Below are 23,542 nucleotides of genomic sequence, written 5' to 3'. Positions count from 1 at the left end.
AACTAATTAGAACAAATAAAAAAGAAAGAAAAGTTGGCACTCAGCTGCCCCTCCCATCCACCCATGGCACAATCAACTACCTCCTAAAATGCCTGACGACACACCACGGAGGGATATGGGAGCACTCGTGCCATTATCTTTACAATCCAGGATGGTAACACATAATGCCCTTTTCTTGCACTAAAATTATACTTTTTGGAATCTTATAAGCCACTAAAATTTCTTTGCAAAGTCCTCAAAACTGTTATTAAAATATGATATGGACTGTTTACCAAAACGTTTTCTATATGGTGAAATATTTCAATAAAGTAGTGAACTGACACTACACTAAGTGTTTAATTACCTCTTGGTTCATCAGGAAAAGTTGGGACCCTCTTCTCTTGGTAATGCCAACTAATACTCAATTACAGCTTAATGGGATCCTCTACAGTTTTCTATCTCTTAAGGTCAGGATGACAGTAATAAGAATGAATAGACCTAGTCCATGTGTCCCCAAATTGGTCTGGCTGATATCCAGCTTATATAAAACCTGTACTCACAAATGAAGTGCCATTTCATCTTCGGGATCTCTATAAGCAAAATGTATGCATTAAACTTACCAATAGCCTTAATTGATTCTCCTGGAAAAAGCGGCGCTTCTTCCATCTGTGCCAACTTATTTCCATCCCTTAGAGCCTGGCAAAAAAAAAAAAAAAAAAAACAGGAGTAAATCTTACTTTACATCTGTACACCTGAGAAAAATGTGGTGTTCTGTGCTCTCTACAAGGCCATGTAAGCGTGCACAATGTATGCCCCCTCCCTTTAAAAGACAGTTTCAAAGCTCAGCATCACAGGACATCATGCTGCATATTCTAGCAAATTATTACAACATATTTACATTTCACAGTTAGAAAGCATTAATACAGAAGGGCCTTGACATGACAGATAGATACTGTAATCACTACACATATAGCTAATATATAAGATGCCTCCAGAATTTGGAAATAAGGTCAGAAAAAAAGGTCACCTTCTGAGCATGAAACTAATACAAATAAAAACATTAGATGTAGGTGCTTGGCTTGCCACAGAAATGACCCAGCCTATGAGACAGTTTAGGAAACCCCAAACCCTAATCAAATAATCAAAGAATGATCTCAGAACATAACCAAGGAAAGTTCTAGGCTCTGGTATTGCAACCCAGCCACACGTGTGTGTGCACACACACATACACCAAGTATTTAACAGGGGACATGGAGGGTGGAATTTTTCAGTTTACCCAATCCAGGCCACAAGAGAGTATGTTCTCATTTAGTACAAAAGAATACAGGTTGAGCATCTCTAATTAAAAAATCCAAATCTGAAATGCTCCAAAGTCTAAAATATTTTGAGCACATACATGATGCCACAAGTGGAAAATTCTACACTTGATCTCATGTGATGGGTCACAGTTAAAACACAGGAACTAAAAATATTGTATATTATATAAAATTTCAGGTTATGTGTATAAAGTATACATGAAACAAATTTAATTTTAGACTTGGGTCTTATTCCCAAGATATTTTGTTATGTACATTAAAATATTCCAAAATAAAAAATCCCAAATCTGAAACATTTTTGGTTCCAAGCATTTTGGATAAGAGATACTCAACCAATATTCTAGTCTGTACTGTGGAGCAGGATATGCTCATCAGGCATTTCTCAAACCAATTCAGTTTTGTGCTAATTTCAAGCACACCAAGAAAACTGCTAATGTCTTACTATAAGTTTCCTGTATGGCGACAATGATACTAGAACGATGCCTTGTACATTTCATGCCGGCACATTTCATGCCCACATTTTTAAATGACCAGACGGGCATTACAGTCCAGTAGCCAGTTTCTTATAAGCTTGGTTAGATGCTGCCAGATAATTCAGGGGAGGTCAGAAAGCAGTGCTCTTGGAGTATAGTGCTAGGAACTGGAGCCTGAATCTGGGGCCTATTCAAAGTCACCACCATCTCTCTGAGATGTTGCCAAGGAAACCATTCATTTTCACCCTGGCATGTATGACAAAATGTGTCATAAAAAAAATAAGGTGATCAAAACCCTAGAAATTCCAAAGTTGTGTTTCACAGAGCATTAATTTCCCAAGAAATGTGAATAGATCTTAAAAAAAAAAGAAAAGTTTGGGAAATGCTGGGTTAAACAAAACAAGTTAAGCTATTTGTTTAGAGAGACAAAGTCTTTAGTGTGTTAATGTACACCAAGGCAGCAAGAGGGCGCTAAAGTATAATAATGCATGTCTCATACCTATTTGAACAGGGGCTGCATTTCCAAGGAATACCTGTCAACACCAGGAAGCCACTAGTGTTCAGTGGAAAACAGGTTGAACAACACCAAGTTTTCGGCAATAATTTTGTAAAGCAAAATGGATGTATTTTATAATTCTAATCTAAATTACTGAAAAGTAAAAATGACTGATGATTTTTCATAGTTACAAGAATATTTCAATTTTTCATTAAAGGGACTTAAAGGTCAAGTTAGAAACACTATAAAGAGTAGTTTCATACTGTTTTTTTTAAACAAAGAAAAATGTTAAAATATAAATAGCAAATTCGATGCTAAAATGTTGGTTGAGGTATGTCTTTTTTTCTGAAAGGGAACAAAATACACGGTCCATTTTTCTCCTTATCCAAAGATATATGGTTAATATAATATATATTAGGACCAATCATTAATTCTAAACAATTTATTCTGTTTAATTTTTAGTACAGATTAGTTAAGATATTTTCAGCCAAAAATTTTAAGGCATTAACACATTAAAGGGAACATGGAGAATCATTTTAGATTTAATGCTCACATCTATCTGATTTGGACTATACCTTTTATGCAACAAAACATAAGCCAATATGTATACTTTTAAATGCCTGGTTTTAGAAATATTAAAATATCTTAACAGAAACCTTAATTTGAAAATTTGCCTTAATTTATTATGTGAACCAGTGACTAATTTTATAGAATAGTTACAAAGTAAGAAAGCTACTTTAATCAATTTCATAGTTTTCAATTACTTCAAATAATAAATTGGTAAGGCTTATTATATATTATACAGATGTAAATCCCTTAACTTATACTTAAAAATAAACGGGGATATATTATTTGAAATATATTTATAAAAACAAGCTATTCTGATCAATAGAATCTGAAGGGGATTAGAGAAGATAAGATTTCTACTAAACTTTCCAGCAAGCCACATGGAACACTGTAAAGTTCTCAATTCAGGACTAGCTAATGAAAAATTGCAGGTGGGAGACAGTGGTGATTGACTATTTGGGGAATGCACAATGCTGTCAAGATAGAGACTAAGGAGCAAACCTTTCTCTTCTTTTCCCATAGTCATGTCAAGTGTGGCTGGAAACACCTGTGCATTTACACAAGGCATAAATGTTTTGGTAAAACAGATAATATCCTCACTTGTGATAATTAAATCTGAGACATGCTTTTTAAATGATGAAAAATCAACTATCAGAATAAAACAAAGGAATGACCCCACTGTATCAGATTTCACCATAGGAAGTTTGTTTGTAAAAGGAACACATTAAGCTTTAGCATGGTAACTCAAGAGGAGAACAGTTTTTAAGGCTTATTTTTTAAAGTACAGTAGATTCCCTTTATGAAGCTGGTGTTAGGAGAATGGACTCACACTTGTGCTATATTAAGCTTTTGCAGCAACTACCAGGTTTCACAGGACATGATTTGACCCTTGATTTATCCAACCCATGTATTGTACAATCAAAGGATGGAGTAAATTTGACCTCACAATTACCCATTCCTCTTGGTGCCTTTTGCACAAAGTGTTCACCAAATAAGGAACCTCCTCTGATGATCTCATCTCAACTCTCTTCTTATGACCCTGAAGGTCCAGATGAGGTCTGCAGCTCCCTGACTTTGCCCTTGAGGGCTCTAGCCCACAGGGGTGACCCTGGCCTCTCCACTATTATTCTTCTCAGCCTGAATCTAAGCTTCCAGGTGGACAATTTATGCAGCTGCTGCATGTCCAAAGCAGTGGTTTTCAAATCGAGCTCTTTCCCAGGGTCTCCAATGGAAGGTGGGGCTAGGCAGTGCAGGACAAAAAGCAACTGAGCTACCTGGGGCTTGCTTGCCTATGGGTCTCATACATTAAGGCAACAAGGAAAGGACTGCTGCCTTGAGACTCCAGAGAAGGTCCAGAGGCACTGAGCAAAGAGGAAGTACTCCAATAGGAATGATTTTGTAGACTGATTAGTAAATATAAAAATTATGTACTCATTCCATAAACACTCACAAAGGGCACAGACCATGCAAATTTGAATAAAATAAAGTCCACATACTCAAGGAGCCCCTTAGCATTATGTGTCTGTCCCCTCTAGGTTTCTGGAAATATACTTTAGAATCGTACAATGATGGAGAGTCACTAACCTCATCAATAACCCCTATCTGGAGGAACCAAGAAGCACAGAGGAACAAATTTCTAGTTGACAAAATGTTGGATAAACCAATTTTTGCAAATAATGTCATAATGGAATCTACCAAATTTGGACAGGAGAACGCTAATATAGTGGTAAGAGCATTTGGAAAGCTTTGCTTATTGTCTAGAAATCTAGTATGAAATGGCTTCTAGATACACGATCCAAACAGATGAACACGTAGAACTTGCCACCTGATCAGCTTCAGCTTCAGAAGGGTAGCCATTGTGTTCTTCCTGTATCTCCTGCACAGCACCAGGTGCATGGACAAGAAAAGGCAGAGAAGAGAAAGAGAAACACGTGCAAACAGACAGGTGAAAGGACAGAATTTCTTTTTTAAAGAGACAGTAAGCATGTAAAAGTTGACACAACTTTCATGGCTTTGCAAATCACAACATTTGCCCCCTTGGAGTTAAGAAAATAATATGTAGGCTATCTATATAGCATCCTCAGCTTAAAATGGGAGTATCTATTCTGCTTGTGTTGGAGTAGAAAATGTAAAGCAAACAAACATGGATTTCAAAGAATGCACTGTCTTTTTAAAATCAAGCAACACTATAGCATGTAGCAAAGAAACTAAACAACAGGCACATCATGTGCTCATAGAAAATAAAGCGAACCACAGAAACCAGGTAAAGGGCAAAGTCAGGCCAAAATACAAAGGCAGTTCATAGACATCTAAGTGTGTATTCAATTTAGAGTATACTTACTTGTATACTCGAAAGAACTATTATTTTGCCCAAGGGTCAGTTCCACTGCACACATGCACATATCACATGCTGGAGATTTTTATATATACATATGTACATATATGTGTCTGTTTCTTATTGCTAAATACTATGACACATGAATCGACATCTTATTAGATATTTCTAATTGCAGTATCAACAACATGCTTCCAAGAAATGAAAAGGTCACATATCCTCCAATTTTTTACCAATACCTGTGAAGGTACATTGTTTTTAGTTTAATTTCTTCACAAAATCAATTATTTTTGAAGCTTTAAAAAACCTAACTTTTAATTCAGTTGGTTAAGTGTAAAGAATGTGAATACTGAAAATGACAAGATTATAAAACCTTTTAAGAATGGTATCAAATTCCAGAGACTAAAAATATTAAAATTTAGCATAGATATTTTTATTTAATAAAATTTTTGTTCCAGTGATTATATTTCTTTAAAAGTGAAGAAGTAGCAAAGCTTTAAAAGAATTCAATATTTCCCACCTTCAGTTTGGTCAATAAATTTATCACATTTTATAATTTATCATCAGATTGAATTCAGTACACAGTTGGTACAACTACACTTCAAGGCAGTGTAATATTTAAATGTGGCCAGGTTTTTGAAATTCCTATTTTTGAAATACAAAGAAATGGAATTATTCTTTGATTAGATTTAAAAAAAAACCAGAAAATTAATAAACAAAAAAACCCATTGCATTTCAAAATCCATGCAAGTGTAAAGGCAAACACTAATATTTAACAATGTGAATCAATGAAAGAAATGATTACCACAAGCAAAAGAAAACATGATGAAAACAAGATTAAAAAGGTAAACCAATTAAAATAGAAGAATTTGACTCAACTGATTACTCTTATACGACTTCATTGGCTTCAATAAGATTAAAAATTTTAGGCTAAAGTCATTAAATATACTGTCAAATCCACATTGTTTTCATTGAATGGAAACAGGTTAATTTTAAATGTCTGATGCTGAGTTAATTGCATGCACATTACCAATCTTTGTCTTGCTTTATGAATATTCTGAAATAAAGGGAAAGAAAATCATGAAGAAAATATAAGCTATAATCTGCTGTATCTCTATTTTAAAAACTAACTGGGACTGATTTTAGTACTTTTTTTTTTTTTTTTTTTTTAAAGATTAGCACTCCTGCTTTTTGAACTCAACATGCAAACACAAACATGACTCAAAACCTTACTTAGACTGGATGGACAACATCTGACCATTTTATTTTGGGGGAGGGGGTGGTGCTAAATTCCTTAGCATGAATCATATGGCAAGCAAAGTTAAAAGAGGTCTCTGTAGGCCTAAATTTATAATCCCTGCCCTGAGCATCCATCTGGTCAGAATTCATGTAGCACAAGGAAAGTCAGTAGTACACACTGGTAACAATTTTAGCATCCTGCCCTCACACACAGTGGCTTTTACTGCACATAAAAACATTGTAACAAATAAAGCGTTTCTAGTGAACACTTAAAGCTGTAACACAGCAGAGCAAATTGATCTGAGTGACTCATAAAAACCAGTGAGAAGGTAAAGAACACTAAATAGACACACAAGGAAGAGGCCCATCTGCAGAAAGCCAGGTATCCTTACCCTTATATCAGGCCTCCTGAAAACCTGTTAGTTAAAATACAGAACATCATCATCATGGACATCTTACTATTGACCTGTGAAAGATGCCGTTAAGTTCAACAGCCCACTCCCTAGACAGACATCATAATCCTCTGGATAAAACTAGTGAAATCAATCCTAACACATGTGCCCTCCAATTTTCATTCAATATCAAATCAATACTAATAATATTTGTCCTATAATTTCCAAGGAAGTGTATAATTTGGAGAAATGTATCACTCTTAGGCTAAGACAAACTACATTATCTTAAATACAAACCTCTTCTGTCAAGTGCTATTATAAGTTATCGGGAACAGGCTGTGTTTGAAAAATCCATTTGTATTTCTGTTTGGAACACTGAATGCATTTTCTACATAGAGGCAATGACATAAAAAGGCAGTTATGCTCTCAAAGCAGCCCACAAAACAAAACAAAACCACAGAAACTCCCACATTGGACCTAGAGCACAGTTCAGCTATAGTATTAACTAACAGTACCATAAAACTGAGGTAATCACAAAGCTTAGCCTGACTTCTATTGAAATTATATTTCCAATTCATACTTTGGACTATGGAATTAAACTCCTCAATGTGGCCACCCCATTGAGAATAGGGTGCCTGCTCTGTAACCCAGCACTGATAGACATGGATAGCTAAGGGAAACTTCCAGGCAGGAAGGGATGGTGGCTAACCTTAGAAGGGAAGCCACACTATTCAACTGAGACTTATTTCAGCAACATTATTCCTTTGCCTGTGGCCTGTGAATCTTAATTGAACATGCAACACACACATCTGGAAAGCCCTGGTCAGAAGAAATGGCCCACACATGGATGTAAATTTTGAAAAGCAAATAGTTGTAATAGTCTGAGGCAGACTTTATATCTCTATCTCATTCCAAAGGCTGCAATCCTAGCATCTAAACAGTGAGTATTCTATTAAAAACATATCATCAAAAAAGACAATCACCATTTTGGTTATTAGCTTTATGGTTTAACTCGGAAGTGATAAGAAAATAATTGAATACAAATATATGCTTCAAAAAACATCAGTATATTATCACTAAAATACTCATTGAAGTCAAAAAGGCATTCTGAGCTAAGTGACACTGTATCTCAAAAGTATTAAAACCTGTAAGTTCCTATAAAGACTATTTAGAATAAGAGGCTTAAATGTGGGCTAGGGTTGTAGCTCAGTGTTACAGCGCTTGCCTGGCATATGTGGGGCACTGGGTTCGATCCACAACACCACATAAAAATAAATGGATAAAATAAAGGCATTGTGTCCATCTACAAATTAAAAAGAAAAAAAAAGAAGCTTAAATGTGGCACTTTTTTAGGGCGGGGAGAAATAGGGTTATGGATGTTTATCTTAACTGTGATAATGGTTTGTTTCATGAATGTGTATATATGTCAAAACTCATCAAGCTGTATACTTCAAATACATGAGGTTTATCACTTAACTACACCTCAAGAAAGCTAGCAAAAAAATAAAAATAACATGTTTATGGTAATAAAAACTTTGAAATAGAAACTCTCCCCTCCCAGAGCTTCATTCCCCATAGACAACCACACTCAATTCGACCTATTTTTAATTCTTCTATTTCCTCCATTACTATGAAAAATGGTTCTACTTCTGTTTCTTAATTTGTCACCTTTAAACAGTATTCATTGACCTCCCATTTTAAACATTAAGAACATAATCTTTCTCAAACTACTACTTTTTTCTTCCTAGTCTTTGCTGATTCAAAGTTTAATTTTTATTTCTTCTGACATTTTCCTTCAGCAGCAGTTGCATCATAAAAATACACTCAGGACTTTTATGTTCCAGCCACTCCTTGAAGTACTTTATACATATAAACTCATTGTATTCTTAAAACAACCTTATGAGATAAAACTATCATTGTCAAAACACACACACACACACACACACACACACACACACACACAAAAGACAAGTTATTATTGGCCCAATTTCTTTCTTTCTTTCTTTCGATGAGAAAATCAAGGCACAGTTAAGTAAACTGTCCAAGTTCAAGTTAGCACAGCTACTATTTAAATCATGGTAGTCTAATTCCACATTTGTGTCCCTAACAACACTGCTCTTCTGCCTTGGTGTAGGGTCTCTATAATTAGCCCTGAAACCCTGCTTTGACCCCTCAAAAGTACACATGACAGCTCTTAACTCCCTTTAAGTTTGCTGAAGAAACCAACACCACCATCCTTTTCTCCACCTTTCTTCCCCTCTCAATCTCCAATCCTCCACTCCCACATCATGATATATTATTTTCCCATTTGTTATGTAACTACAACTTTTGATATTTCATATGTAAATTGACAGCAAAAGTTGAAAAATAAAAAGCGGCATCCACAATTATTTTATGGAAATAATATCTACTGCAGAACCAGGGAGTGCAATTGAGCCTCATATATGGAAGACATAGCTAGCTCCTTGTCAATAAAGCCTTCACTATTAGTTTGAGACACTAACTTGAAAGTTTGGAAAGGTGTAGAATAATTGGGCTTTAAACTCACATTCATTACCTACTATAGTGAAATCCTCAGTGTTCTTGGTATGAGAAGGAGGTCAATGAAGGCTTACTACAAAATCTCATGTGTGAAACAACTCAAGAAAATTTAGAGTGAAATGATTGGGTTATGAGAGCTTTAACCTAATTAGTGTTTTAATCCACTTGAATGGATTAACTGGACAGTAACTACAAGCAGGTATGGTGTGGCTGGGGCAGGGGGATCACTACGGGCATGCCTTTCAGGTATATATTTTGTTCTTGGCGAGTGGAGCTCTCTGATTCCTTGTTGTCATGCCCTTCCACCTTGATGTTTAGGCTCACCTTAGACCTAGAGCAACGGAGTTGGCTGTCTATGACTGAGACCTTGACATCGTGAGCCCCAAATAATTTTTCCATCCTCTATGTTGTTCTTGTTAGGTCTTTTGGTCACAGCAGCAGAAAAGCTGACTGAACTAGTTGTGTTTCTCTCTAGTTCATTCTGCCTGAAATAAGCCATTTCAGGCACACACAGAAGTTCATTTTCTTCTTGAATCCAATTCTGATGGAAGTCAGAGGAGAGGGCAGTGCTTTTGAATCAAGGCCAGGGAAGCTCCCAATGTCTGCCTTCTGGGCCTCAGTTTCTACACAAAGAAAATGAGAAGAGGTTGTGGGATGACTGCAAAGTACTGACCAGTTTAAAATCCCAGGAGTGGGATTATCTAAACCTCCTTAGAAGCTTTCAGAAAACATCTCCCAAACTGAGGCTAAGGGAGGCAAACTGGCTCAGGTTACAAGAGTGAACTCAAGTCAAATCCTGAATCCACCACTTACTTGGATGAGCCATAAACCCCTCAGAGTCTTAGTCTCTTCTTTAAATTGATGACGCTAACTCCATCTCCCTCACGATTATTGGGAAGGTTAAATCAGTTAAGGTAACTGTACATGGGGCAGGATAAGTAACTTTAAGTTGATGGGTCTCAGCTCCACTAATTTGGACCACAACTATCTCAATGTGGCCCACAACCCTCCCTCACCTCCTACACATGCCAAGAACCTCTAAGAAGGCATAAAAAAGTAAGTGATTTCGATCTATTCAATAAAGCTAGCCTAATATCCAAAGGTTAACTAAGTTTTACCTGCCCATACCAACTCTAAATGGCTTCCAGCAAATCAAGAAATAGTAACAAAATTCAAATGTGTGTGAAAGTTTCTGTTGGGGGTAAACCTCCCTTCCTCTGTCCTTGGGTTCCCTTTGTCATCCTTCAGGCACTTCCCAGCAGATGGGCAAGAACTTCCACTGACCATCTATTTTTGACAGCTTTTGGAGTGGAGCTGGCATGTTTCACATTGGCCCTACAGTATCTGTCTGCTAGGGAGACCTGAAGGCACAGCCCGCTCTCCCCCAGCCCAAGGTGTTCACTTGTATGGGCTTTGCCCCAAGAGAGGACACAACTGCATTTGGGTAAGTTAATTTAACCTTAGGTGGGTGAATGAGGGAGCCTACTCTGCAACATATCTAAGCCAGGCCCCCCAAGCCAGTTTTCATCAATTGCTAAAGCTGATATTTTGGTCTAAATCTGGCTTCTGTCTTAATTCTTGATAAAGTGGCAGCTGATACCCTTAGACCCCCAAGAGTGTGAAAGGATCTCAGAAAGCTTTCAACACAGCCAGTACTAGAACTACAAATAATAACGAGCAGTTGTTGAAAGCTTAAGCTATGCTACTGAGTGCTTTACATATGTTCTGTCAACCCTCCCACCAACCTATGTGACAAATGCAAAAACCGAGGCAGTGAGTGGTGAGGCAACTTGTCCCTAGCCATACAGCCAGCAACAGCAGAACAGGGACTCAAACCCAAGCTAGTTGGCTTTAGTGCTCATGCTCCTGACCTCAACATGCCCTAACCTACATCTGTTCCCCTTCTGCAAAGTGCTGACAGGGACCCTCGAGTCTTAACTCCCAGAATGCCCTGCTCTTTCCCCCTCCTTCCTTCCACCACACCTGTTTACATGTCTATTTTAACACTCACCATGGGTCCAACTTGTATCATGATTTTCTTCATCTCTGCCTGACTGAATTCCATGTAGCCCAACTCAGAACAGATGCTCACATCATGTTTCTTAAAATAGATTATGTTCAGCAAGGACAATATACTCTTCTTGCATTTGTTTTTACACATAGAAATTTTTAGTGATAGTATGTAGTAAATGAGCATTTGTATGTGTTGCACTATTATAACATTCGTATGTTGCACTATTTAACATATTCAGCTTCTGCTACAATACCATTATGCAGATGAGGACACTGAGGGCTCAACAAAGTTAAGCAACTTCATAAGCAGCTAGTCAGTTACAGGACTGGGATTCAAGGTAAAAGTGCTCTGATTCCAAATTTAACATCTGTTGCATTAACCACATACAATTTTCTAAGACCAAAAAAATCCATTTTTTTTGTAGTGGTGTGGCAAAAACAAAAGTCAAGGCACTCAAGATCATGAAATTTCTTGAGTCCTGAGGTCCTTAACCAGTTTGCTTTCATGTCTTTGACTTTCAGACTGTTCTTATGTTTACTTTATAGATAATGTCTGGGGCTTTTAGTTGTACTTAGTATGAAGAACAAGAGAAAGTTCATTGCTCCATCTTTCTAGAAGCAGAAGTCCAAGTCTTGTCATTTTAAGAAATCTATCTCCTAAGGACCCTGGGAGTTAAAATAGCACTTTTCCATCTATTACAGTGGTCATAAACTTGAGATCTATTGCTCAGACAGACGGTAGCAGGATTTTAAAAAAAATTTCTTTTAGAGGGGCATGATCACTATCCAGTTCTCTGTAATACTCCCCTGTGTCTGACCAGCTTGTTAACTGTCATATGTAGGCACCTGAGTTGGCAACCTCTGATTTAATATGTAACAAGGCCAGACTATAGACAATGGATTACAGTTATAGATTATGAAAAATCATGTTTAAGCTTCCCTTTTTAGAGACTAGTCCTCAATTTAAGAAATATTGCTGGGCATGGTGATGCACATCTGTAATACCAGCAACTCAGAAGGCTGAGGCAGGAGGATCCTAAGTTCAAAGCCAGCTTCAGCAACTTAATGAGGACCTAAGCAAGACCCTGTTTCAAAATTTTTTAAAAATCGAAAAAAAAAAAAAAAAAAGGACATGGGATGTGGCTCAATGGTTAAGCAGCCTGGGGAAGGAAGGGAAGGAAGGAAGGAAGGGAAGGAAAGGAAGGAAAGAAAGAAAGGAAGGAAGAAAGAAAGAAGAAATATTAACCAAGATCTTCCTCCAGATTAATCAGATTAATGAAGTATTTCCCATATATTGCTTTCCCTTCCCTCTAAATTCCTTCTGGAAATTTTTGTTGAAGATCCAAAATTTAATTACTGTTCTATCTTGTTCACTGATTAAACTTTGTATAGGACACCTTTTCCATTTTCTCCTTTTTCTTCAGAATATATATAGAGAAGACACCTAGCTTCTGGGTGTGTATGGGTGAGGAGGAGAGAAAGAGAGGCAAAGGACCAAAGAATAGTTATGAGAGTGATAGAGTCAGAAGATAACCACATTAAACCTGCAGTGTCCTAATTTCCATAAGGCTGATCAGAATCAAATCTTTCTGGACAAAGCATAACTGAAGAATGCTCTAGAAACAGAGAAATTTAGCGGCTTATAATCTAACTTAAACCTGTTAATCCTCACAGATAAAGAAGCTATCCTCAGCAGGAAAGATGGTGGAATGAGATGGTCATCATTACCTTAGGTACATGTATGAGTGCATATATGGTGTGATGCTACATCATGTATAACCAGAGAAATATAAAGTTGTGCTGCAATTGTGTACAATGAATCAAAATGCATTCTGCTGTCATATACACCTAATTAAAATAAGTAAATAAATTAAGAAAAAAAAAGAAACTATCCTCAGAGATATGCAAGTCACAAAGCTAACCAGTACTGTTTGTACTCCTCCATTAGGCTCCCTCTTCTTGGCCTGGTTCTACTTTCCAAACAATGGAAGCTTTGATCAACTGCATCCTTTCTACTAATAGTTCCTAGAAATGTTTCATTACAATCTTTGACTGTATTATTTCACCTGATCTATGGAAGATTACATTCAGATCTTATTCTTATATTGTTTAACAAATTCAAGGAGGAAATTTTTTTACTTTGTTAACTTAATAAAAATAAAAATAACTGAGTTGGTAGTAGGGGGGAGCAAAATATTTTATTACATTTCTTCTGATATTCTTAATTATTGGACTAATCTTCAGGATAACTTGGTATCGAAGCATGCATTTATTAATTTAGTTAACCTACAATTCAACCTAACAGCTATCTACTCTTTCAGCTGGGACAATGTTTGCCAAATTTCTGTGTCAACTCACAATACCAACTCTACCAGTTTGGCTTGTTATGTCTGTTTATCACTTGCACTGATATTAATATTTGTCCATATATTGATTTAAAATCCACTCCTTTGTATATTTTGTTTGCTTTAAGCAATAACATCCATTAAATCATAAGCTTGATGTGCTCATTTTTCTAATATATAATAAAATAATTATAAGGCTATTAAAATATACTCAAGACATACCATCCAAACTCATCTCATATGACACCAGTGTATTCTTACCACATTGGGTGATCTGACTCTGGGCTGACCAACAACTTAAGATATGAGTAAAGAATAAGTAACTGTTCTCAACATCTAACATGAGTTGTTAATTATTCATGTTTGTATGAATGTACTAGGAATGCTTTGTCCCATCACCAACCTAAACAGCCTTAGCAAAGTGAGGCTAAGAAACTCAGTGAGACCCTCTCTCTAAATAAAATACAAAATAGGGCTGGGGATGTGGCTCAGTGGTCAAGTGCCCCTGGGTTAATTCCCTGGTACAAAAAAACAAAACAAAACTAAACTTCCTTGAAGAAGCATAACAACTCACAAATTATAAATTTAATGTCAACTTGTACATTTGGCTATAGGGCAAATATAACAGAGATAGTTTTAAAACATGCTCTCTTACAATAACTCATCAAAGAATTTAACTGTAGGATGCAGGGATGAAATTTTTTTAAGTCTTATTTTTTTGAACACCATCTGTTAAACCATCATAACATGAGCTAATTCTGTTACAGAAAATTTGTAAACAGACTAAACATAATAAAACTTAAATTACTTCATGATAAAGTACAGATTCAGTTTGACCTACTAATATATAGTTTAGAAACTATGCACACAGTCAACATTCAGTCTTTTATAGAAGCCACACAACATAACTATTCAACCATAATGAAAAATTTACAATTAACTCATAATTGCACATAAAGAAAATCACACCAAAGTCAGAGAGTTTTCCTCTGCCAATATGGGTCCTCGAGCATCTCGTTCAGTGGACAGTTTCTCAGGTAAAGTGGGGGCAATTGGACAACTGATCTATAGCTGCTCAGTGGCCAGCCACCCAGGCATTGGTGATACAGCAAATGCTTCTCCCAACTGGACACTGTGTTTGTCCAGTCAAGGTTTGAAGATCAGGAGCTCCAGCTACACTTTTCTGGGAAAATATAAAAACCAGGTAACAGGGGACACTATTAAGGGATATACTGTCACTCTTCTGGTGGGAAGATTACCCAGTTTCCTCTAATCCACTGCTATGCCTTCCCCTGATAGGCATACTTAACAACATCTGCTGGCTTGGATGAGGCAAGAGACAGCAACATAGCTGAATCTCAATTAGATGGCCTCTTGAGTTAGTTTCTGTACTTGTTATGTTATGAGCTAAAGAGGAACTGAGGCAATTAGAATTAATTAGCATCTTTATTGTAGTTCTTAAACTATTTGTAAGATTTGCTGTCTGGCAAGGATCATGATTTTGAGAGCCTGTAACTAATACAAGTCCAGAATACTAAATATATATTTATACATGCTTATAAAAAATCAATCATATCTTCCTAGCAGACAAAAATGATCATGGTAAACTGAAACCTCAACGCAAATAAATACCACAACTGAAATGTAAACATGGTTTCACTTAGTGTACCTGTTAATAGTTTATTGACATTAAAATGATGGGGCAAGATCATAATGATCATCATGAACAAAGATGGAGCAAGTAATTTGGGGCTTGTTAATTGATTCATTAAGTATTTACTCAGTACCTATTATGCTCCAGGATTATGCTGGGAAACCAGTGGTGAGTAAAGGAGCCCTGGTGTCTGCTAATAAGGAACTTATCACTCTTAACTCTAGAATAAGCAGAAGAGATTAAAATAAACAAGAGAATTTAAAATAAATTCAATTTTTCACTTCAGTAAGGACTAAAAAATGAGGCTGCTCATACATTCTTTTGAATTTTGCAATTGCTTTTACATTCTAGTTACACATGTTAATGCTGCATACTCACAGATAATACCTAAATACAAAAATGAATTGTCAGCTTAAGGAGATAATGTACATATACATTTTCTGAAATAAAGAATATTAACAAAGAAAATATATGTATGTCTTATAATAAAATGGAACTTGAGTTTTAAAAGAATGATCATAATCTAAAGACAGTTTTTCCTTTCAGTTATAAATATATGACCACATGTACTGGCTACTGGTAAAACTTCTAAATTTCCAATTGAACAACAGAGAACTTTTGTCCCCATTCCCAAGCAAATGACAGTTAATCATCAAGGGGTCAAAGGCTCACTTGAAATAAAACTACAAAGCTTCTTTGCTGCTTAGGTTACTGAAAATGAATTAAACACTCAATGTTGCTTACCTTATAATCTCTGGATACATTTTCTGATGTCACTGAACCTGAAATCTGACTAGAAATTGTAGCAGCTATAAGCTGTTTACACCATTCAACATGTGACCCTGTAGGACTAAAAAAAAAAAAAAAAAAAGCAGCATGATTAAAAAATTTTAAAACAAGGCTCTGTAATAGAGCACTGAATAGGGATATATACACAAATTTAAAGGAATAAATTTTTGTTAAAATATTTGGTTACCTCTACATTTACTGTAAGAAATGAAATACTGGCCGAGCACCATGGCGCACACCTGTAATCCCAGCAGCTTGGGAGGCTAAGGCAGGAGGATCGCAAGTTCAAAGCCAGCCTCAGCAACTTAGTGAGGCCCTGGGCAACTCAATGAGACCCTGTCTCTAAATAAAATACAAAAAAGGGCTGGGGATGTGGGTTGTGGCTCAGTGGTTAAATGCCCCTGAATTCAATCCCTAGTACCAATAAATAAATAAATAAATACTGGCTGAAATCTAGGAAGTAAGATTACAATCTTGGATAGTTTTAAATGAATCAACCAATTTTTTTTCAAAATTTTAAGATTCTAGGTGATAAGCATACTGTTCTCCAACATTAAATGGAATTTTATCCTATTACAATTGTATGGAAACATGATTCTTAATGTAACATTTATAGAAAACTAATTGTTAAGTGAAATATTTATCTTCCAGCATATGTTTTTCAAAAATTTAATTTCATGTTGGCAGTTTTAATCTAAAAACTAGTGTAATCTTGAGTAAACCAAAGAAACTCTTAATGGAGGAAAGCTGATTGTGATTTTAAAGAGAACAGAGTAGAAAAATAGCATTTTATATACAGTAATAATGATACCTTACATTTCTATAAGTGTTCTGCTAGCTTACAAAATGTTCTTCCAGTTGTTATGCCAGAGCCTCATAACCATGGTATGATGAAAAGGCAGAACAGGGACTACGCAACTGGTTTTTGAGATGAGAAAATGGAGGCACAGAGGTGTCATGCTTTGTTAGGAAGCAGCCATCCTTACAGAACATGGTACAATAGTGACCAGCTTAATGAGCTAAATCCAGCACCACAGATGCTAACCATCTGCCTCATATGAAAATACAACAATGTGAAAAAATTGTATCTTCCAATTCCACAGTGCTCTACAATGTTCAAAGCCATTTCCACACATGTATTCTTACCCAGCCTCAAAGTGACCCATTTTATAGATGAAAAAATCTAGTCTCTAGTTTGGTCCAAGCTCATATGACTGCTAAGTTCTAAAGGACCACAAAAAACAAACTAGGCAGTGGTAGAATTACAAATGGCCCCTCAAAATTGGGTTCCTCTCCTGATTTGTCAAAACTGAAGAAATTAAGCAAGAGAATAAAAGATGCTTATAAAAATTTACTGTGCAGGTAGCTTTCACTGACTATTCCAGATCTTTAAAAAAAAACGCATGACTAATTAAATCCACTCTCATGTATTAAAGAAAAGAACACACAAAATCACCAGGAAATATGTAAAATAAGCTAAATAATAAAGATGATGTTCTGTCCTAGTGATCTAAACTCCAGTTTCTGATTAAGACAGCCCAATGGTTAGCTGTGTGGTTGAAAATATAAGCAAAATACTTGCTCATTGGGCAGAAATTCTGATGATATCCCAGAAATCTATCATAATTCCTAAGAGCGGGGGAGGGGAAAGCAAGGATTTTTGTTTCCTCTTTAAAAGCTGCGATCTTTATTGCCTGCTTGTACTCAATTTTTTCTTCTCATTTTGCCTTTTGATCTATCAGCACCCATTCCTGATTGCAAGTATAAGGAAAAAACTGTAGAAACCCAACTATTGACCATGAGTGGCCTGGTGCTACCATTTGCGCAGTATCCCTTTCCCAGTTCTTCTCATTAGAAACTTCCCTTTATTTTGAGGAACTATAACCCCTGCCTCCCACTTCAGAGGATTCCATGGGGGAGAGGAAAGGGATGGGCCAATCCCTTCTTCCTCCTGCTCCCAATTATAGCTTATAGGGGAGTTACTCTGGCCCTGCCAGTCCCAAGTTTGTTCTTGGATTCTGAGCTCTGTGGATCTGCCCCAAAGCTGCTAGAAGCCAATCCCCACCTCTACCCCTTAAAAGAACACACAGAGATAAAAAGTAAGAAACAAGAGATGGGCAGTCCTGACAACACTGTTGCAACCCTGGTCCCACTTACATGCATTGGCATTATCTCCCCATCTGGAGCAGTTACGTGAGCCAACATACCTCCTTTGTGGTAATGAGTTGTGTTGTCACCTACAACAGGAAGTGTCCTGGCCAGTGCAGTCACACACAAAGTGGTATAGTGGGCTAGCAGACAGGAGGCCTGGATTCTAGCCATGCTCTGTCACCAGCTAGTCTGTGACCTTCAACAAGCCACATCCTCTCACAAGACCACAGCTTCGTTATCAAGTACAGTACTGGGAAGAGGGGTGAAGGTCCCATGTTCCAGGAAGCATGGCCAAGCCAAGCCCATATAGCCAGGTTCCACTCTAGGAGTCACTCTTCAAAGAAAACCATGAATGGGAGCTTGTGGAAATGAAAGACCTGAGATTAAAGGCCACATTTCCTCTTCCTCTCTCTCATCCCTTTAGTCTGCAACTGCCTTCCACATTCTTGGCTTCAACAACCACTTGTAGGCTGTAGGCTCTGGTTCTCCAACCTGGTCTTTCCTGGTCTCACTGGGCAATCTCATGTAGCTGAATGCTCAGCAGGTCATGTCCCTGTTCCCTGGTTAGTATCTTAAAAATTGACCCTGTCCTATTCCTACTTTATTCCTTTTCAGGAGCCCCATCATTCTGTATTCTCATCCTGCCTCATGAATCGAAGCCCCATCTAGATGCCAATGACTCACCAATTTAGGTCTCCAGCCCAGGTGCCAACCCTGAACTCCAAGCTCATGTAAACCAATTGTCTTTCTGACATCTTCTCAGGGGTATAATTGGCATTTACTAATTGATATGTCCAAAGATGAGAGCCTGCTCTTTCCTAATCCTGGTCTGCTTAGAGACTTCTCCGTCTCAGCAATACCATTTTCCCACAGCAAAATACACTAGAATCCTCCATGATTCTTCTTTAATACTCAACAATCAATCTTCAGCAAACCTTATTGGCTCTACACTGCAGGTCTTCTTCATACCACATCTATAATCAGACCACTTCTACCCTCCTCTACTCCATCACCCTAGGCTAAGCTGTCATCCTCTCATGTGGCCTAGTACAACAGTTGCCTACCTGCTGGCCTCTCTGTTTCAACTCCTTCCCTCCTCTTCCTATTGTCCACATAGCACCATGAGAGCCTACTGAAATACATAATAAATTATGTCACTCCTTTGTTCTGAAGTCCCCAGTAGCTCCCTATGGCCTCTAAGACTCTCCACCAGCTACTCCTGAGGCCTCTCTGACCTCATCCCTTAGTTCCCTCCTCACTACTGACTCCCTGTCTCCTTGCTAGTCCTCAAATACTTCCCTCACGCTCCTACCCCAGTTCCTTTGCATAGGCTTTTGCCTAAAAAGCTATCTCCCCAGATATTTGTAAGGCTGAATCTCCCACCTGTTTCAGGACACTGCTCAGATGTCATCTTTCTCAGTTGGGCTTTTCTAATCATCCTACTAAAATTACAACCACTTCCAAAAGCACAGATCCCAACTCTTCTTAGCCCCTTCTCAACTTATTTTCCCTAGCACCTATCACCATCTAACCCAGAACACATTTTACTTGCTTTTTGTCTTTGTCTCCCAACAAACATACACTCTATGGGAGGAGAGATTTGTGTTACTTCCTTGCTTTATCGCCAGACTCAATGCATTACTGGATGCAGAGTAGGCATTCATATTTGCAGAATAAATGCATGAGTGATTAAGCATTTTGATAATCCACTGACCAGTTCACCAGTCCATCTGCCACACCACTGCATAGCTCACCTGATTGAAGTCCTTTTGTGGTCCCCAAAGCTAGGATGACCATATAATTTCTCATTCAAACCAAGAAAAAAATGAGTGTTGAAGAAGGATGTTAATAATTTTACTGGCCCACCAAGTAAAGCAGAACCATTGCGAGCAAAATATCCCGTGTGACTCACACAGGCTCAAAGTCAGAAGTGAATGGACTAGATTTAGGATGAGGCCGAAAAATCTGTGTTTACACTTGAGATGATTCTGACGCAGCGATTCCTATAGCAGGATAATGACCCAATTCCTTAGGAAGGCTGTTTTCCCACAAGAAGCAGGCCTTCTCACTTACCAGTTCTCCATATCCCCGTATTACCTACGAGACTACACATTCTGCTCTCATGGCCAAAAAAGCCCTCCCTGTTCTGTGCCCAAGCTAACTTCTACTCAGTTTTCACTATTCAGTTCCAGTGTCAGTTTTCCTTGGAAGATCCTCACTTATAGCCCAAAGTACCTGGCAAAATGTACCCATAGTACAGGGGGATCACTACTGAGTCTATAGAGCTTTTGGAAAATACTAATTACCGGGCCTTCCAGAAATATCCTGAAGGAGTATTCAGAGAGGTATGGGGCCTGGTTCATTGTAATACTTATAAAAGCTCTGCAGGAGCCAGATGTGGTGGCATATGCCTGTAATCCCAGTGAGTTGGAAAGCTGATTCCCAAGAGAATTGTAAGTTCAGGGCTAGCCCCCAAAACTTAGTGAGGCCCTAAGTAACTTCAGAAGATCCTGTCTCAAAATAAAAAAGGCTAGGAATGTGCCTCAGTGGTTAAAATCCCTGGGGTTTAATCCATGGTTCAAAAAGGAAAAGGTGTGTGGGGGGGAGCTCTGAAGGACAAGAATATAAGTTATATCTTAGGGTAACACATTCTGGCTCCTTCAGCTTGTTAGATGATTCAGACACAGGCCCCATCCTGAGTATACTTGTGTGTTCACTTCTAGCAGAGCTCTCAATCACATTTGATTTCAATTGTTGCTTTGTTTGTATTCTCAGCAAAATGGTAAGCCAGAGAGCAAAAGACATCTTGTATTATTGTCTGAATTGCTGATACCTCAAACATTGTTGAATATTTGCAGATAAGTAAAGTCCTCACCATTCCAAATGCTGTCTGTGTTAGCTGTGATTAGTTTTCAGTGAAGCTGATCTCTTGGGTGATTAATTTATTGAAGTACACTGTAATTACACTGAGCTAGCAGCAAAGTGAGGGAGTGTTTCCTGTTGTTCCTGTGCCTTTGGAAACTCCCAAAACTTCAGTATACTGGTATGACTAAGACAGGCAGGAATGAACATCTGAAACTCAGCTACATCACAACAGTGTCTGTTGCCTAAGTCACTCCAGCATCGGGGAAATGGCCACAAGGTGGGCAAACTGGATGTTCTGGGCCACAGGATAATCCATCACTTGTCCTCAGAGTATGGGATGGCCCTTCCCAGTTGGACATGGTGGGTGGCTTTATGTGCCTGTAACACATTTCTCTTAGTTCTGCAACTGCCTCAGAAGCAGTAAGCTCATGCGTTCAAGAAAACAATGAGTGGGGTCCCTCTGAAGTGTGAAGAACTGAAAGAAGATTCTGTGTTCTTGTCGCATGAACAGTTTGGAAGTTTTCCATCCCAGTTTTTCAAATCAGGGTATCTTTGCCTTCATCTGCACCAGCTCCCACGCGTATGGGATCCTGTCCCACAGTCCCCAACTCCAACATCAAAGACTCCAAGGAGCAGCAGCAGGAGGAGAATTTGGCTTAATAGGAGGCAAGGTGACTCAAAAGAGAACAGCCCGCCCGGGTGAAATTGCCCCAGAAGATTCGTGGCTCCAGCAAGTACAGACCACGGGTCGTCAAGGGAATCTTAGTAGGTATCTAGGGAAGCGGTGTGACAGCTCCGAAGGCCATCAGAGGGCCAGGGGAGAGCTCGACTAGCGAGGCGGAAGTGGGCCAGGTGCACAGCCTGGGACAGGTCCGAGGGTGCGGCCCAGGTTGGGGCGCAGGGGTCTTCCGGGGCAGGGAGGGGACTGTGGAGGGGCCCTCCGTCCCCGCCTCGGCGGCGAGCGGTGAGCGGGAGAGGCTGAGGGGGCCCAGTGAGTCAGGGCGGCCCGGGTCCCGCTTACCTGTCCAGGGTCTCCACGCTGGGTTGCCGGGAGCCGGCAGCGGCGCCCCCAGCGGCCCGAGGGGGCCTCCTGCCGCTCGCCAGTCCCGGGCCCGAGCCCCCAGCGCCCTCACAGCCCGCCGCCGCCGCCGCCGCCGCCACTGGCCTGTCCATGGAGAGCCAAGCCCCTGCGGAGCCCTGCAACCGCCGGGAAGCCGCAGTCGGACAGGAGCGGCGGGCCGGAATGTTCCGCCACGCGTGTCCTGCAGCCCTACTCTGCCGCCCGCCTCAGGCGGTCGTCGCCATTAGCTGTCACCTGGCAGCCCCACTTTACCCACAAGGCCGCGCGCGCGGAGGCTGGGGAGGGGGCGGGGTCGAGGCGGGAGGGCGGTGCGCAGGGCGGGCGTCTGGTTCCCGACCCCGCCCAGGCCCCACCTGGCACCCGCCCCCAGGAACCCGAGATTTGTAGGCTGGGACGTCCGGCTTGAGCACATCCGCGGGGATTCGGGATCTTCAAACGCATTATGCATAACGTGCTTTGCTCAATAATCAAACCGGGTTGACTATCAAGATGCGGGGTATATATTAAAAAAAAACAGGTTTGGGGAAATTCAAGGGTTAAAAACTATTTTCTCCCTCAATTTTGTGGTGCTCAAAGAAGTTTTTGGGTCGGGACAGTCCAGGCTTCTTGGGCGTACCTGGTCTTGCCGTCTTGAAGCATAAGCAATTGCATGCATTTCAGCAATTCTTCCCCACTCCCTTCTTCCCTCTACCCGCACCCCACTCCACCCCCCACATAAATCCACCTCCCTGCCATCTGTAGGGCAACCAAGTGATTCCAATGCCGCCCTCAGAACTTCCGCCTTTGGTTTATGGTTTATGTTAAGAGTAACATTTAAGCTCTGTTGATTTAAATATGCCACTATGAAAATCATGATGATAAAGGGATTTAGGCATGCTTCTTAGATACATTTATTACCCTCATTCTGCTTGGGTTCAAATATGTAGTGGCTTATCCCCTTTCAGCACATCCCTGATTTTGTTGGTAGTAGATATGGGAATCCAGAGCTTTTTTGTCTGTGATTGCTCTGGGTATGGAGTAGACCTCTGCCTTAGATTTGCCCAAGGACACATAAAGGGAACACTTCCCTTACTGTTAAAGGTAGACCTGCAGACAGTAACCCACACCCACCCCACACTTATTCTGTTCCACTGGCTTAATAACTTCAAACTAAGTCTTGAGAATGTGATGCCTGGAGCCCCAGCAACCATCTTATACCAAAGCACAGGTGAACCTATGGTAAAAGGTTGACAGAGTGAGGATGGCTGGGAGGAAATATCTTGGCATACTGGAAAATCATGTCCTGCAAGATTCTTGTTTTCCAAAA

At 39.2% G+C, this 23,542-nt stretch overlaps 1 protein-coding gene across 4 annotated transcripts in view; it reads right to left on the bottom strand.

The window, feature by feature from the left end:
• The window catches only part of Mtmr1 (myotubularin related protein 1), a 75,215-nt gene extending 52,740 nt beyond the window's left edge, over positions 1-22,475 (bottom strand). The window contains exons 1-6 of one of the 4 annotated variants that reach the window (XM_071606593.1): positions 22,177-22,475; positions 16,095-16,200; positions 6,798-6,821; positions 6,197-6,223; positions 4,657-4,707; positions 600-675 (exon numbers count right to left, since the gene is read on the bottom strand). In XM_071606593.1, the coding sequence (XP_071462694.1) occupies positions 600-675; positions 4,657-4,707; positions 6,197-6,223; positions 6,798-6,821; positions 16,095-16,200; positions 22,177-22,328 (436 nt within the window). In that variant the 5' untranslated portion in view covers positions 22,329-22,475. Of the gene's footprint in view, positions 1-599; positions 676-4,656; positions 4,708-6,196; positions 6,224-6,797; positions 6,822-9,662; positions 9,873-16,094; positions 16,201-22,176 lie in introns of those variants that run through there. The other 3 variants (XM_071606591.1, XM_027954485.2, XM_071606592.1) reach the window with 3 other exon arrangements.
• Between the last annotated feature and the right edge of the window lie 1,067 nt (positions 22,476-23,542).

This window comes from Marmota flaviventris, chromosome X (assembly GCF_047511675.1).
Source record: "Marmota flaviventris isolate mMarFla1 chromosome X, mMarFla1.hap1, whole genome shotgun sequence".
NCBI lineage: Eukaryota > Metazoa > Chordata > Mammalia > Rodentia > Sciuridae > Marmota > Marmota flaviventris.
The sequence above is the reverse complement of the archived record's forward strand: the minus strand, read 5'-3'. Positions and strand labels throughout refer to the sequence as shown.